The sequence below is a fragment of the Heptranchias perlo genome, chromosome X (assembly GCF_035084215.1).
Source record: "Heptranchias perlo isolate sHepPer1 chromosome X, sHepPer1.hap1, whole genome shotgun sequence".
Classification (NCBI taxonomy): Eukaryota; Metazoa; Chordata; class Chondrichthyes; order Hexanchiformes; family Hexanchidae; genus Heptranchias; species Heptranchias perlo.
Genome location: NC_090370.1, coordinates 8,311,415 through 8,327,524, shown reverse-complemented (window position 1 = coordinate 8,327,524; position 16,110 = coordinate 8,311,415). Strand labels below are relative to the sequence as shown.

The 16,110-nt window shown below is 45.6% G+C and overlaps 1 protein-coding gene across 4 annotated transcripts in view; it reads right to left on the bottom strand.

The window, feature by feature from the left end:
* The window catches only part of asic1b (acid-sensing (proton-gated) ion channel 1b), a 626,564-nt gene that overhangs the window by 211,384 nt on the left and 399,070 nt on the right, over positions 1-16,110 (bottom strand). The window contains exon 1 of one of the 4 annotated variants that reach the window (XM_067976676.1): positions 14,803-15,724. The exons of 1 other annotated variant lie outside the window; for it this stretch is intronic. In XM_067976676.1, coding sequence (XP_067832777.1) covers positions 14,803-15,393 — 591 coding nt within the window. In that variant the 5' untranslated portion in view covers positions 15,394-15,724. Of the gene's footprint in view, positions 1-14,802; positions 15,725-16,110 lie in introns of those variants that run through there. 2 more of the 4 variants (XM_067976675.1, XM_067976672.1) reach the window with 2 other exon arrangements.

Here is a 16,110-nt window from a genome sequence, read left to right as displayed (position 1 = left end):
GGACATTATCAGTTTACTCAGAGCAGCGGCATGGCCCACACCAGCCGCTAACCAAGGACAACACAAGGCTGCTCCTGATGCTGAAGTTTAACAGAGACCTGAAATGAAGCATCAGTGGCTCTCATTTCCCCCACCGAGTGCTCTTTTGAGCACAATAGCACTACATTTGACTAGATTCCTGTTTGGCCCATTTTAATCCATTAAAATGGTGCAGACAGGAATTTATGTGAACGCATCAACTAAAAATCAACAGAACCTCACCGCCTCTCTTAATAATTCCCTGAACTTACATTATTTTAGGAAAAATACAACAAAAAAACGATGTGCCTTTCAAGCCCATCTCACAACCTCTGCATTTAAGGGGGAAGCTGGATAAGCACACGAGGGAGAAAGGAATAGAAGGATATGCTGATTGGGTGAGATGAAGAGGGTGGGAGAAGGCTCCTGTGAAGCATAGACCAGTTGGGCCGAATGGCCTGTTTCTGTGCTGTAGACTCGATGTAACCCTGTGTCTGTGGTCCTGAGGATATCCATAGATCTTGACTCAAGATTCCATGACTTTCTGCTAGCCCTGCTAATAACCATACCAGTGATGGCTCCAGTTCCTCACCAGTCTCGTAACGACCTCATTCCCCCAGGACAACCTTGCTCGCTGTAGGGCAATAGCTAGATATCCAGTGGTGACATGACCCCCTGCCTTTCCAAATCAGTGCTTTTTACAGCAAGCCAAACAAATCTGACAAACTCATTCGTGCAAGTGATGGCAGTCTGCGTTTGCGCTTTGCTGTGCCTCAAGTCTGTCACCACAGAGGTGTGATGTGGAATGTATACATTGTGGATCAGGGCTATTTTGATGTTTGACTTTTTGACACAACCACTTTGGCAAACTCTCCAGGAGTCGCACTCCAGATGTAGTGGGTATCATTTACCATCTGTAACCATGCTCTGTTCACCTTTTTATCCCGCATTTACATCGCACTTAATGCAAAAACACAGTTGTACAAAAATGTAACAGATCTATACGGTCGAAGTGAGGACTTTGGATATATCTTCTCACCTGAGGCCACCATGTAACTGGCTGAGAAATGAATCTTTGAATGAAAGTAATAGTTTTTTTTCTTAAAAAGGCAGAGGAGATATTCATGCTGCCTGGTCCGGAGATGTTCTGGGTTTTTTAAAACTGAGAAAGCGTAATGAAGGGCCATGGTTGATAGTACAGGGCACTGCCAGGATTGAAAAAAGGAGGAGACAAGATGGGGTCAATCAAATATTAGTGATCTGATGATTCTAAGTTTGGATTTTGAAAGCCTGTAGGTTGCAAGAGGAAGGGCAGACTGAGGGAGGTAAAGAGGTCCACAGTGTTGAACTTCTGGGAAAGAATGAGTTAGAGTAAGAGATGGTGACATGGATCAATACAGTGCGGATGAAGAAAGCCATTTAACAGGGTGTACTTGGTTTTAGGAAGAACAAGATGAGAGTTCAGATACAGGATCAGGAACTAGAAAACACCTGATATGGTGGAAAGGTGGAGATGGACAGGAAGATACAGCTTCAGTCCTCTCAACTTACCCTTCTGTGGGATGGCCGCCTGCCAGGATAGCAAGAATGGCTGTTCTCTTTTTAATTAATCGTACAAAACATTAAAAAGTATTGATTTCTATTTGGCAGTTTGAAATATTCACAAGTTCACTGCCAACACCATCAAAAACAATTTCTCCAGCTCACGTAAAGAGGTAATGTGCCTTTTTTGCTAAATGATCATGTAATGGAAACCATCAAAAAAGCATCACATTCACCTGAGGAAGGAGGAAGCCTCCGAAAGCTTGTGGATTTTAAAATAAAATTGTTGGACTATAACTTGGTGTTGTAAAATTGTTTACAATTATCAAAAAAGCAAACCTACTTAACACATGGAGTAGTCCCTGTAATTTCTTCAGTGATTAAGCTTTAATGCTGCAGAGTGTTTTTATAGAGCAGTAAATACTTAACGACATTTACAAAATACTTTTGACTTTATGGAATTCCCGAGAATAAGGAATAACATGAATTGACTTTTTACTCTGCCCTCCTCTTTAAGTTGCTTTATACCACATGACCAGGCAGAGAGCGTGGATAACCGAGAATCCAACCCCCAAACAATGATTACTTTTGAACTGATTGTTCAAGAAATTGAGGGCAGCAACATCCATAATGGAGAATAAGGGAAACTGGCACATAATCGAGAGACCCCAAGTTCTGATCTTACCTGGATGGTACAGATGTACTTGGGCATGGGAATGAAGACGGGCGAGCAGAGATAACAAAAAGAAACACAGCGTAGTTTTATTTATCAAGAAAAGGAGATAAAATGCAAAAGAAGCTGTACACTGAGGCAATATCTCACACAAAACTTTGTCCTCCTGCGAATTCTGGCAAATGGGAACACTATCACCTCTAAGCTCCCCTCCAAGTCACACACCATCCTGACTTGGACACATAAGAACAGGAGTAGGCCAATCAGGGCCTCGAACCTGTTCCGCCATTCAATTAGGTCATGGCTGATCTGTACCTCAACTCCACCTCCCCGCCTTGGTTCCGTAAGCCTTGCCTAACAAAAATCTATCAATCTCAGACACATACCGCTTTTCTGTTGTTGTCGCGAGATCAATATCTTGGAATTCCCTACCTAACGCCATCGTGGGAGCACCATCACCACAAGGACTGTAGCAGTTCAAGGCGGCGACCCACTGCCACCTTCTCAGGGCACACTAGGGATGGGCAACAAATGTGCTCTTGCCAGAGTCCCCCTCATCCCGCGAACAAATAAAGGTTGTAAGCAAATAAGAGCAGATTAGGGTGATTCCCTCTTTCATTTTCAATGTGGAGATGCCGGTGATGGACTGGGGTTGACAATTGCAAAGAATCTTACAACACCAGGTTATAGTCCAACAAATTGTTGGACTATAACCTGGTGTTGTAAGATTCTTTACATTTTCAATGTGGAGAAGCATCCAACTTCAGCCTGGCTCCTCCCTTGGAAAGAATGGGCGAGATCAAGAAATCTCTGCATGGGGAGCTGGGAGAGTGATCCTGGATTTGGACCACTCCGTGGTAGTTGACAGCAGGTGATTCAACTTCAGTACACACCATATAAACACATACAGGCACCACATGTTAACCACATGGGAGCTGTTCGGCCCCTGTACATGAGCCATGCACCATTTACACAGTGGTTAAGTGCCATTTATACGTCTACTGCACCTGCTATCAGCTCTATGACTGGCTCCATGTCAGAAGGAGAAGCCTGAATTGTATTTGTCCATTGAAGGCAATACAGCACCACAGGAACGCCTGAATTCCATCTGTCTTTAGTGCTTATGTAAACATGTCACGTTGCAATTATACTCTCCCACCACTGGTGGCACTGCAGGGCCTCAGTTTTGCATCTCCCAGCTCCTGAGCCTGTACATCAGAGATGTTCCAACCGACTACATCTCTGCTTCCTAAATTGTCCTACGTTTTGGTTTTTAACTCTAAGTAATAATATAAAATCAAAGTACTGCATAAAAATAAGGACGGAATGGATGACTTTAAAATGGGGTCTGAATTATGTCTGCGCACCCTGGTCCAATTATCCTCTATCCTCCAAGCCCACTCCACCTGAAGGCCACACCCAGTCTTTACTATGAATATGCAATGCCACAAGAGATCAACTAGTAAGACTTTAGAAATAGAGATGTGTGCTTAGAATTGTTTAAAGAAGAGAGGTAACTGCAGAGGGATGAAAAAATTTAAATGTTTTTAAACTGTTTACACACTTTTATCCCAGGCGACTTTCTGTGGAATCAAAAGTAGACATCACACGAAAGCGCATAGCGCAAGGCAAAACATAGTTCCTCTCAGTCTCCTTCCCAACAGAAACAAACACTGTACCTGCTGTTTGATGACACTATCCCTTTAGCTCTCCGTTTGGCTGCTGCAGCCCTGCTCCCAGCACCTATTAATCTTCATACGTAGGTTACCAAAGTAAATAACTGCTGTTTGTTACAGATGCTGTGCACTATCGATCACTGACTGCATTCTGCTTTTTGCAACAGTATCCAATTAGTGACTAAACAGTACCCCTTCTGCATCGATGGAACCAGTTCCGAAATTTACCAGACTAGACCGATACTGGTCGATATCAGCCATTAATTTGTTAATCGACCAGCTAATAAGACATGAGAGTTGAGACTTCTTGACGCAATTTGGCCCCACAAAACCTGCCTCTGCAAATTCATTTGTGCCTTTCTCATTCTCCATTACTCTCTCTCTCTCTTTCTCTCTCTCGTTATTTTATTTCCCATTACAGCAACAACAACTTGCATTTATATTGCACCTTTAACATAGTAAAATGTCCCAAGGCGTTTCACAGGAGTGATTATCAAACAAAATTTGACACCGAGCCACATAAGGAGATATTAGGACAGGTGACCAAAAGCTTGGTCAAAGAGGTAGGTTTTAAGGAGCATCTTAAAGGAGGTAGAGAGGGATAGAGAGGCAGAGAGGTTTAGGGAGGGAATTCCAGAGCTCAGGGCTTAGGCAGCTGAAGGCATGGCCGCCAATGGTGGAGCGATGGAAATCAGGGAAGCGCAAGAGGCCAGAATTGGAGGAGCGCAGAGATCTCGGAGGGTTGTAGGGCTGGAGGAGGTTAATCAGTTGTTCATTGTTTATTTCTCCCATGTTCTCTTGAAGTTGTTGACACTGGCTGAGTATGGTTTCCCTGGTATTAGCTGCCCTCTGGTAGCTCAGTGGACATTCTTCATGTGTGAGCCTAGAGTGTAAGAGTGGGCAGGCTGTTTGGCTTTGGGGGTTCCTGCCCTTAATTGGCGCATGCACACACACACACATTTCGGCAAGGGGTAGGGTGAAGTCGCTGCATCACAATCAGGAGTAGGAACACTCGCTTCAGAACTTGAGCACAAAAATCTAGGCTGAAACTCCAGTGCAGTACTGAGGGGGTGCTGCATTGTCCAATGTGCCATCTTTCAGGTGAGACCTTAAACAGAGGCCCAGTATGCCCGTTCGGATTGCGTGGCACTATTCGAAGAAACATTTTATAAGTTTCCTTTTTGTTTTATGATTTAGTTCCTTATTAAGTTGTGCCTCTCTAAAAGGGGACACTTTTGTTTGACCCCAGTGTCTCCTTATGGGTTTTATTAGAAAAGACATACTGACTGTCCTCACTGCCTTTCTGACACGGCTTATCTAATGATGTTCCTCTCTATTTAATCATTTCATGTAAAGGATTTCTGAAAGTCAAGTTTATAAATACAAGATCAAAGACTGAAATGGTTCAATATCTACAACCGATACAAATTACAGCCAAATTGCTTTTCTTTAAACAAATTGCTTTTAGAATTAATTACTCAAAGAAATTAAATGTCATTCTAGTCAGCCTCAAAAAGTATTTGCTACCACTAGACATTAAATTCTTCCTATTATGTCCAATATTTACTCATTTTAAAACCGTTTTGCACTGGAAACAACCTTCCTTCCCCCATTGTGTTTTTTTGTGTGCCTGTTCTTTGCCAAGCCTCTGCTCTCTTGAACTCTCTTCCTAAACCTTTCCCCCTTGCCGCCTCTTTCCAAAGGCCTCCTCCTCCCACCCTCCTGACTTGGCCTTTTGGTCACCTCCCCTAACTTCTCTCCAACGCCCTGCTCAATGTCTCTTGCAGAGTACTCTGGGAAGTTTTGGGACATGCCAAGTGCTATTAAATTGTATGTTGTTTTCGGTTCCCTCTGTGCACACACTGTGATCGAGAGTACAATCGGGTGATCTGAATACAAGCCTTTATTTAAATCATCAACTGTGCTCCCAAGACGAGAGCACAATAATAAAGTTTAGAAACTTCCTCTCCCGCACAAAACAGACTCCTATTGAAGGCAATTAATCCTGTGTCTATTAATAATTCCTTTAAAAAGCGGTGGGTGGATTATCGGATTAAGAATGGGATTGAAGTCATAAATATAGACATTCATGATGAAATACTGTAGATCACTGTGGTTCCATTGCTGGTCGCACCACGGGAATCTCATTTGTGAACTGCAGCCGGTCAGAACTGTGTAATATATGCTATCTTGGCTCGGTTGGTTAACACTCTTATCTCTGGATCAGAGGGTTGTGGAGGATTTGGGCTCATAATCTAGGCTGACACTCCATTGCAGTGCTGAGGGAGAGAACAAGGGGTGTCGCGAGCAACTTAAAAGTGTGGAACCCATCTCTCCAGCTGTGCATCCCTTGGATTCAATCGCTGACATCATCATAAAGGTCACTTGCTAAAGTAGTGACATCATTCCAGATCCCTCCCTGTACTGCCGACACAACATTGAAATCACAATCGTATACATTACACATGACTTCCTGCATCCCTGGTTGAGTTCATGACAGCGCATCCTGGAAGGAACAGGTTTGATGGGCTGAATTAACTTTTCTGATTTCATACTTTATGATCTCAGGCGAAGGGTTGCCAACCCTCCAGGATTGCCCTGGAGTCTCCAGGAATTAAAGAGTAATCTCCAGGACACTGCTTGGAGCAATCCAGGAGAAAATTCATAGGGGCATTAAAAAAATTGTTTTTTGAAAATTTCCTTTATTAGTTATAAAAATATTGGAGATGGGAAAAAGGGCTGTTTGACTGACAGTCAAGAATCATCCAATTGGGTAATGAAGAGTCTGTTCGCTTTCCGATTGGCCGTGAGAAGGCGGGGCACTGCGAGGATGGGCATGTTGGGCGACCAATGGCGGGAGCGGGGGCCGGGGCTGTTGGAGACAAGAGGGCATGTGATGACACCTCCAGGAATATGTCCAGTCGGAGTTGGCAACCCTATCCCGGGCCTCTGCCATAAGGTCAGCTATTAAGAGGTGCATGAGAGTGATGGGGTTTGAATCAATCTCCCGTCTACCTGGGGAAGTCCCTGATCCAGACAGTGATGCTGCCAACTCACTCAGCCCTATTTATGTGAAGTCAATACTGTTGGTTTCTTTGTTGACTGGATTAAATCTATCAGTCGATCTGAAAGTTGTCACCCTGGCCTTTTAACGTGTAGTTAATTTTTTGTTAGGACATTCTGGGAGTGATTTTCATCTCACTCACCATCTTGTTTATGCCTAAAAACAGGGCAGTAGCGAGACACAAATTGCGTGGAGGACAGACCTGCCAACTTACAACTGGTTGTCCTCCCGTTCCGATTTACCAGCGGACCATGATTTAGGTGGCCGGAGGTTCCGTCAGAAAAAAAATGCAGATATAATAAATGTGAATCGGGGTCATATGACTGTCACAAACCCCAACATCATTTTCATATCTGCTACCGGCAGTTCCTCACCCTACCTACAAACAGTGGATGGTACATGTCAGGAGGCAACATGAAAAGCTTTGGGAGACATTTGCCTTGTGTCACTTTGTGGTTTTTGGCTACTTACACCATTTCAAAGTGCTTGTAGTGGCTGTAGAACCTTCTGAACTCTTAAAGGGCTTCTTTTTTTGAACTTTTCTCTTGATGAGGGTCTTTCTGGCAACTCCACTCTGGCTAGGGGAGAAGGAGGAGGAGGAAGGACCAAACAAAACTGCAGCTGGAGGGAGACCAAATAGAAGGAGGCAAGCTCACAGGAATTCTCACCCTCCCAGCAGAGTCAATAGGCCCAGGACAACATACCTGCAGTTCTCTGAGGAGCAGGGCGAAAGAAGACTGCTCTTCCCTTGAGAGGCTGTCAGAGTTGTGTCGACTCCTGTAACGAGTCCGCAACCAACTCCCACAGCACTGCCGATTGTAGTCAAGATCACTGCAGTCCTGAGCTTCTTTGTCTCCGGCTCCTTGCAGGCTGCACAGGGGATATGAGTAACATCAGTCAATCTGCAGCTCATGCTTGTATTAAGCAGGTGACTGATGCCAATGTTCATCAACATTCCCCATAGACAACCAGAAGTAGCAGGATATGCTCTGGGCTTTGCACAGATTGCAGGTTTCCCCCCAAGTCCAGGGTGTCACTGACTGCACCTATCCTTCAGATGACCCCGCCCTGCCTTCATGAACTGCAAGGGCTTCCACTCCATGTGTAACTGGTATGTGATCACCAGTAGCGTATGATGCAGGTCTGTGCCCGCTTTCCAGCCAGCTGTCATAACACTTCTATATTGCGGCAATCCTCCACCCCCCATTCTTTGCCCCTGCACTAGCAAGTGAGAGGCTGGATGCTTGGGGATAAGGGCAATCCCCTCCACACTTGGTGCATGACTCCTCTCAGGAACTCATGCTCAGCTGCACCACAATCATATCCATGGCTCAACTGGAGCCCTCACTGAGCAGACCACTGGAGGCCTCAAGCAACAATTTCGCTGCCTGGACTGGTCTGGTGGCCTCCTGCAACACAGCCCAGAAAGAGTGTCCTGCACATAGTGGCAAGGGTAAGCAGTAGCATATGTGTGGCAGCTCAATACACCACCAGGTTGTCATGCTGAGTGTATGAGTGAGAAAGTTAAATATAAATAAAAGGAAGAGAAGATGCCCAAACGCCCTGTTGTCCCTGGCCTCCAGCCTGGTCATCTCAATGCTGCATGCCATCTCTCTGCCAATGATGTTGATGGCCACCTCCTCCATTGGCATCAGGATGGGTATAGAGGCAGGAACCCCTCCTGTTCTTGTACTCTCCCTTCTGCTACGTGCCAGCTTCTTCTGCAAGAAGAATGGGAGTGGGTGTGTGCCCTACTGAAAGGTTTTTGAAGAGGCATGAGGCAGCTTAACATAGAGTGTATGCTGAGAGGAAGAAGCAGAGGCTAAAGGGGGGGAAGTCATGTGAGGGATGTAGCTGGTTACATTGAATCTACAGCACAGAAACAGGCCATTCGGCCCAACTGGCCTACTCTGGTGTTATGCTCCACACGAGCCTCTTCCCTCCCTACTTCATCTCACCCTACCAGTATATCCTTCTGTTCCTTTCTCTCGTGTTTATCTAGCTTCCCTTAAATGCATCTATGTTATTTGCCTCAACTACTCCTTGTGGTAGTGAGTTCCACATTCTCACCACTCTTCACCCAAAGAAGTTTCTCCTGAATTCCTTATAGGATTTATTGGCAACTATTTTATATTTATATCTAGTTTTGGACTCTCCCACAAGTGGAAACTTTTTCTCTACTCACAGGTGTTGAGGGTGTGAGTGCAAGCAGAAACGACGTACAGTGAAGTGTCCTGTTGAGATTGGAGGAGAGGCATGGAAAGACAAGAGGGAAGGATTGCTAGTGTGAGGCTAAAGTCTGGCATTGCTGGGCTATGCAGAGTGTAAGAGAGATGTGAATGACTTACCTTGACATTCTTGGTGAGGTCATTAAATTTCTTTCCATACTGCAGCCAGGGCCTGGGGACAATGTTGGTGGCATTGACTTGCACTGCCACCTCTCTCCATCCCTGCTGACTCGTTTGACAGAGCATCAGAGACGAACAGAAGCTTCTTCCTGCTGCTCACCTGCTCTCTGAACACCTCCAGGGCTGCGTCAAAGAATCTTGGGGGGCTGTGGATGATGCCATGCCGCCCGCTGCTTCAGAAAATCACTTTCCACTAACCCCCATTGAATGTGCACCTCCCCTTTAAGGGGCTGCCTTAAACTGGAGCCACGCTGCCGGATTTTCAGTCCTCCCAATCGGCGGGATGCCTACAGCGAGCCCGATTACTGCTGGCAGCTCACCAGTTACGTTAAAGTAGGCCCGATCACAAAAATGAATCGGGCTCCCTGCCAACTGCATGTACACTTCTATCAAAAAGATTTGTTGCTAATTGCTAACAACTCTGGATAATGACGCACTCTGGAACTTCTCGCTGGCTGCTGTGGGCCCAAAGCCAGGAACATAATGGCAAACATTCACCTCGGACCAAATGTTCTTTTTCTCAAACCGAGAAACTTGGGTGAAGGGACAATGTCCATGTGCAGCACAGTGCCAATGTTGAAAAGAACAGAAGTAACGGTAAGGTAGCACCAAGATTGGGCTTTACGGGCCTATCGATCGGTGGAGGAAGAGTTCCATCTCGTTTGTTACCTGGGGGACTTTGTGAAGCACCTTAGGACAGTTTCTATGTTAAAGGCACTATATAAATGCAAGTTGGTGTTTCTATCATTTGTTGATATTATAAACAGCCACTCCTTTCAGGTGAGAAGCTTTTACAGACAACTTCGGTGATTATTCTTCCAAATCCAAACTAATTCACCAACCTTGTGAAGAAAACCACCTCGTTCATAGGAACAGGAGTAGGCCATTCAGCCCCTCGAGCCTGTTCCGCCATTCAATTAGATCATAGCTGATCTGTATCTTAACTCCACCTACCCGCCTTGGTTCCGTAACCCTTAAAACCCATTCCTAACAATTATATACTTTCAAATCTGATGTTAAAATACTTCAACTCATCAACAGCAAACATATTACTACAGAATAACTGGGCGCATGCAGGGCTACCGTGTATGAATTCTCCAGGGCAAACCCGCACCCAGACAATCCACAATGCTGTGGCATAGCACGGTATTTCAAAGTTCAAACATATTGTGCCAAGGAGTAGTGGCATGAGGGTTGGCATCTGTGGTTGCCCACGTGGTGCCCCGATTGTAGTATTTTTAATGAAGCCGTTTTGAGTTAAAGTCTGTCGAAATTTAACACTATACCAATGCATTAACACCCAAACCAGTAGTACAAAGAGAAACTTTATTGAGCCCAACTTGTATACAAGTGGAAGAGCACCTCAAAACAATGGTTGAGGATACATCTTCCTCGAGTCAGTGAAACAGCTCATGTTTATACAGTTCAATAAAGAACGCCCATCTGCTACAGAATATGGGCGTACATATACATTCTTTATTGGCTCAGGTAGTTGGTCAATCAAGTAGTGAGCCTGCCCCCCGAACGTCCATAGCCATCTATTACTTTTGCACGTAGGCCTGAGCATTCCCTTCCTCCCTACATTCCTGTCCTGGTTATCAGTCGGGCTGAAGTCAGTCTCAAGGCCACATGGCCGTTCAAGAAACTGTATTCTCATTATATTCTTGTAGTCAGCAATACCCTTATCCGCTAGAGAGGCCAGGCTGTACTAAGCACCTGTTCAACTAACTTAATTATCAACATACCAAGGCTTAAACGTAATTACACATTTGTACTTCTCTGTGTGTTGTAGCTAAACCTATTATGTGAGTTAATAAAGAGTTAATATGGTCAAGTATCCCTTCATGCACTTCCACATTAATATGATCAAGTATCCCTTCATGCACTTCCACATTAATATGGTCAAGTATCCCTTCATGCACTTCCACAAGTCCAGGCAGGCCACAGCAAAAGACAAAGCATCATTGCATTCATCCGCATAACAAGAGCGAACGCACTTTGAAAGTAATTCATTGGTTGCGATGCACTTGGGGACATCACAGGGACGTGATGAAAGCTCTTTTCCCCCTCGTCAAAATCGACCGACAGAAACACGATGAGGGGCTGACACTTTCTCCTGGTTCACATGCCCTCGAAACCTTCGAAATTGATACCTGACCAGATCGTCACTGACCAAAGCTGCCAGAGCACTCATGGGTGACGGAAAGCACAATGCTATCTGTCAGCAATATATTGTGCAGGCTGGCAGCATGTTTCTAAACGACGGGACCAATGCTTTTTATAGTAACCGAGTGCAGCCAGGCTCACAGCTGTTCATGAAGCAACACAAAAAACTTAATCACACAAGTGGAACTGGTGTCGGGGGGGTGGGGGGGAGGAGGCAGGGAGATATGGCAAAGGACATTGATGTGCCAGAGGAAAGGAAGTAAAAGAAAAAGGGATGAAATTAAGATCAAAGGATTGCGCCTTTAATTATATCAAAAGGTCCAACTCTTTGGGGAAGTTATGTGTTAAAATTAAACTAATCACACTGTATAATTTTTTTTTGAAGACACTGCTGTTTTAGTGAAGCTTGCCTTGTATGTTTTTTTTTTAAAAGGAGGGCAGATGGAGCTCATTCATGTGCTGATACTTTCAGTCCTAATGCCTTATCTATTACATATTAAAAAACAGCGAGCGCTCTCAAAATTCCAAAGGTACTACAGCTGTAGATGGCATTGCAGACGTAACGTTACGTGACTTCTTGAGCTTAATGGGGCAGCGGCTAACAGTTACATGCCAATGATGCACTCACTCCCCAGAAATCTCAGGATAACCCATTCAAGAAATAATAGCAATGCCAAAGCGCTTTACAACCAATTAAGTACTTTTTGAAGTGCAGTCACTGTCGTAATGTAGGAAACGCGGCAGCCAATTTGTGCACTGCAAGGTCCCACAAACAGCAATGTGATAAATGACCAGATAATGTTTCAGTGAGGTGCCAACCTGGTGAAGCTACAACTCAGGAAAAAATGCATGCTAAACAGGGGAAGCAGCATGCTATAGACAGAGCTAAGCGATTCCACAACCAACGGATCAGATCAAAGCTCTGCAGTCCTGCCACATCCAGTCGTGAATGGTGGTGGACAATTAAACAACTAACGGGAGGAGAAGGCTCTGCAAACATCCCCATCCTCAATGATGGCGGAGTCCAGCACGTGAGTGCAAAAGACAAGGCTGAAGCGTTTGCAACCATCTTCAGCCAGAAGTACCGAGTGGATGATCCATCTCGGCCTCCTCCTGCTATCCCCACCATCACAGAAGCCAGTCTTCAGCCAATTCGATTCACTCCACGTGATATCAAGAAATGGCTGAGTGCACTGGATACAGCAAAGGCTATGGGCCCCGACAACATCCCGGCTGTAGTGCTGAAGACTTGTGCTCCAGAACTAGCTGCGCCTTGAGCCAAACTGTTCCAGTACAGCTACAACACTAGCATCTACCCGACAATGTGGAAAATTGCCCTGGCATGCCCTGTCCACAAAAAGCAGGACAAATCCAATCCGGCCAATTACCGCCCCATCAGTCTACTCTCGATCATCAGCAAAGTGATGGAAGGTGTCGTCGACAGTGCTATCAAGCGGCACTTACTCACCAATAACCTGCTCACTGATGCTCAGTTTGGGTTCCGCCAGGACCACTCGGCTCCAGACCTCATTACAGCCTTGGTTCAAACATGGACAAAAGAGCTGAATTCCAGAGGTGAGGTGAGAGTGACTGCCCTTGACATCAAGGCAGCATTTGATCAAGTGTGGCACCAAGGAGCCCTAGTAAAATTGAAGTTAATGGGAATCAGGGGGAAAACTCTCCAGTGGCTGGAGTCATACCTAGCACAAAGGAAGATGGTAGTGGTTGTTGGAGGCCAATCATCTCAGCCCCAGGGAATTGCTGCAGGAGTTCCTCAGGGCAGTGTCCTAGGCCCAACCATCTTCAGCTGCTTCATCAATGAGCTTCCCTCCATCATAAGGTCAGAAATGGGGATGTTCGCTGATGATTGCAGTGTTCAGTTCCATTCGCAACCCCTCAAATAATGAAGCAGTCCGAGCCCGCATGCAACAAAACCTGGACAACATCCAGGCTTGGGCTGATAAGTGGCAAGTAACATTCGCGCCAGACAAGTGGCAGGCAATGACCATCTCCAACAAGGAGAGAGTCTAACCACCTCCCCTTGACATTCAACGGCATTACCATCGCCGAATCCCCCACCATCAACATCCTGGGGGTCACCATTGACCAGAAACTTAACTGGACCAGCCGTATCAATACTGTGGCTACAAGAGCAGGTCAGAGGCTGGGTATTCTGCGGCAAGTGACTCGCCTCCTGACTCCCCAAAGCCTTTCCACCATCTACAAGGCACAAGTCAGGAGTGTGATGGAATACTCTCCACTTGCCTGGATGAGTGCAGCTCCAACAACACTCAAGAAGCTCGACACCATCCAGGACAAAGCAGCCTGCTTGATTGGCACCCCATCCACCACCCTAAACATTCACTCCCTTCACCAGCGGCGCACTGTGGCTGCAGTGTGTACCATCCACAGGATGCACTGCAGCAACTCGCCAAGGCTTCTTCGACAGCACCTCCCAAACCCGCAACCTCTACCACCTAGAAGAACAAGAGCAGCAGGCGCATGGGAACAACATCACCTGCACGTTCCCCTCCAAGTCACACACCATCCCGACTTGGAAATATATCGCCGCTCCTTCATCGTCGCTGGGTCAAAATCCTGGAACTCCCTTCCTAACAGCACTGTGGGAGAACCTTCACCACACAGACTGCAGCGGTTCAAGAAGGCGGCTCACCACCACCTTCTCAAGGGCAATTAGGGATGGGCAATAAATGCCGTCCTCGCCAGCGACGCCCACATCCCATGAATGAATAAAAAAAACGTGCAACCAATTGAGCCATGGCTGACACAAGGAATGCAATGCTACCAATGACACTGAATTGGAAGTGGATCTAAACGTCAGTGGTGAAATCACTTTGATTATGTTACTCATTCATTATGAAATGTTCTCTGCCATTTCCCTGTTAATTCTGGTAATAGCGCTGAGAGAAACTCTTTCCCTGCTAAGAGGGAACCGGTGCCACTCCAGACTTCCTACTCCTCTGAGAACTTCACCCAGTGGTGTCATTGTCACTGAAGCAATGGAACCGATGCCTTGGAGTGGAGGGTGACTTTTAGACAGGAACTATTAGGCATTAGTTACATTATTTACCTATAAACCTCAGCAAGGATCAAGGATCGTAACTCAGGGTCGCAAACAGGAACAAAATAAGAGTGCGATTGACGTAACAAAGTAAGGGAACGTCTATCTCCGAAGTTTAAGGGTCTCCTAGTGGCAGGAATCACTGAATCCTTTGTCGAGTAAACTTGACTTACCACAGTGAAGTTCTCAGGGCCACATTCTTGCGCACGGTATTTGCATTCCTTTAGCATGTCCTCCAACTGATGGCTTGTCCTGTTGAACAATTCGTACATGCTGAAGGGCGAGCCATCATTCCCGACCGACGGTGCCAGTTGGAATCCTAGATCCATGTCTTCGGTGTACCCCATTAGTGAGCCAGCAAAGGCCAAGTCCAAGTAAGTGATCTTGGAGCGTCTGAATCTGTTAAAGTTACAGAGGGTTACAGCCGGGAAGTACATGAAGGGGCTATCGATCTCATCGAGAGCCGTGATGTGATGGTACTCCAGGTAATACATAATCCGATCAACCACCTGGTACAGAAAAATGGCAAGAGAGGAGAGGAAAGCACAGCCCCACAGGACTTGCCGGACTCCACAGCCACCTTCGACAAAAATATGGTTCACTCCGTGCAGGTTAGAATTGCCGGCAAAAGCAGTGAGGCTGATCACGTTCGACTGGCCTTCCTCCTCATCGGAAAACTGATCGAAACTCTCCTCTCTGTTCTTCTCCTCTCCCTTCTCATCGTCAGCCGCAAACGAAATAGTGCAAAATATCTGGACAGGCATTCTGAATAAACACACGGAAGGGAAGCTGTTTTTTTTTAAATTCCCAAGACTAGCAGTATCGATTTGCCTCTAAAATATGTTTTTTTTTAAAAAAAGTACAGTTTTGATGTCGAAATATCTTGTAGTCACATAGTCAAATTAATAAGATGCATTTCGATCAGTAAATGGAAAAATCATTACGTACTGCAGGAAGTTAAAAAGGCATTGGATATAATCTTAAGCTGCTCTGTTGCACAATAGTCCCAGTCAGCTCCACTGAAGAAGTACTGTGCTATATGTTCATGCTGCCAGAGAGTACTGGAGCCAGGATGATGAGCAGCTTAATAATTTATAAGGAGCCCGTCCCAACTGACTGTAGGGAGGGGTTTTATCAGTGGACTTGGCACTGCTGCCTCATCACAGAGCCCTGATCCAGCGTTCAATTTGTAGCCAGGTTCATATAGAACTCTCATGACAACCTAAATCTCCGACGCACCCTCTCTTTCTAAACAAGCTCTCGAGGCATTTCGTACCTTCCAGATATCACTCGTGAAAAAAAAACAGCACGGCAAGAAGGGTGGAGAGGAAAAATAAAACACACGAGTCTCTCAGTCTCTTTCCCACTCTTCTCTCCCTCTCCCAAAATAGCCTCAGCAAAGAGTTCAATCTTCTTAATGAGTCAAAATCTGAAAGGTGATGCATCAGCCTCTCATTGCAATTGAGATTTATCGTCCTGTA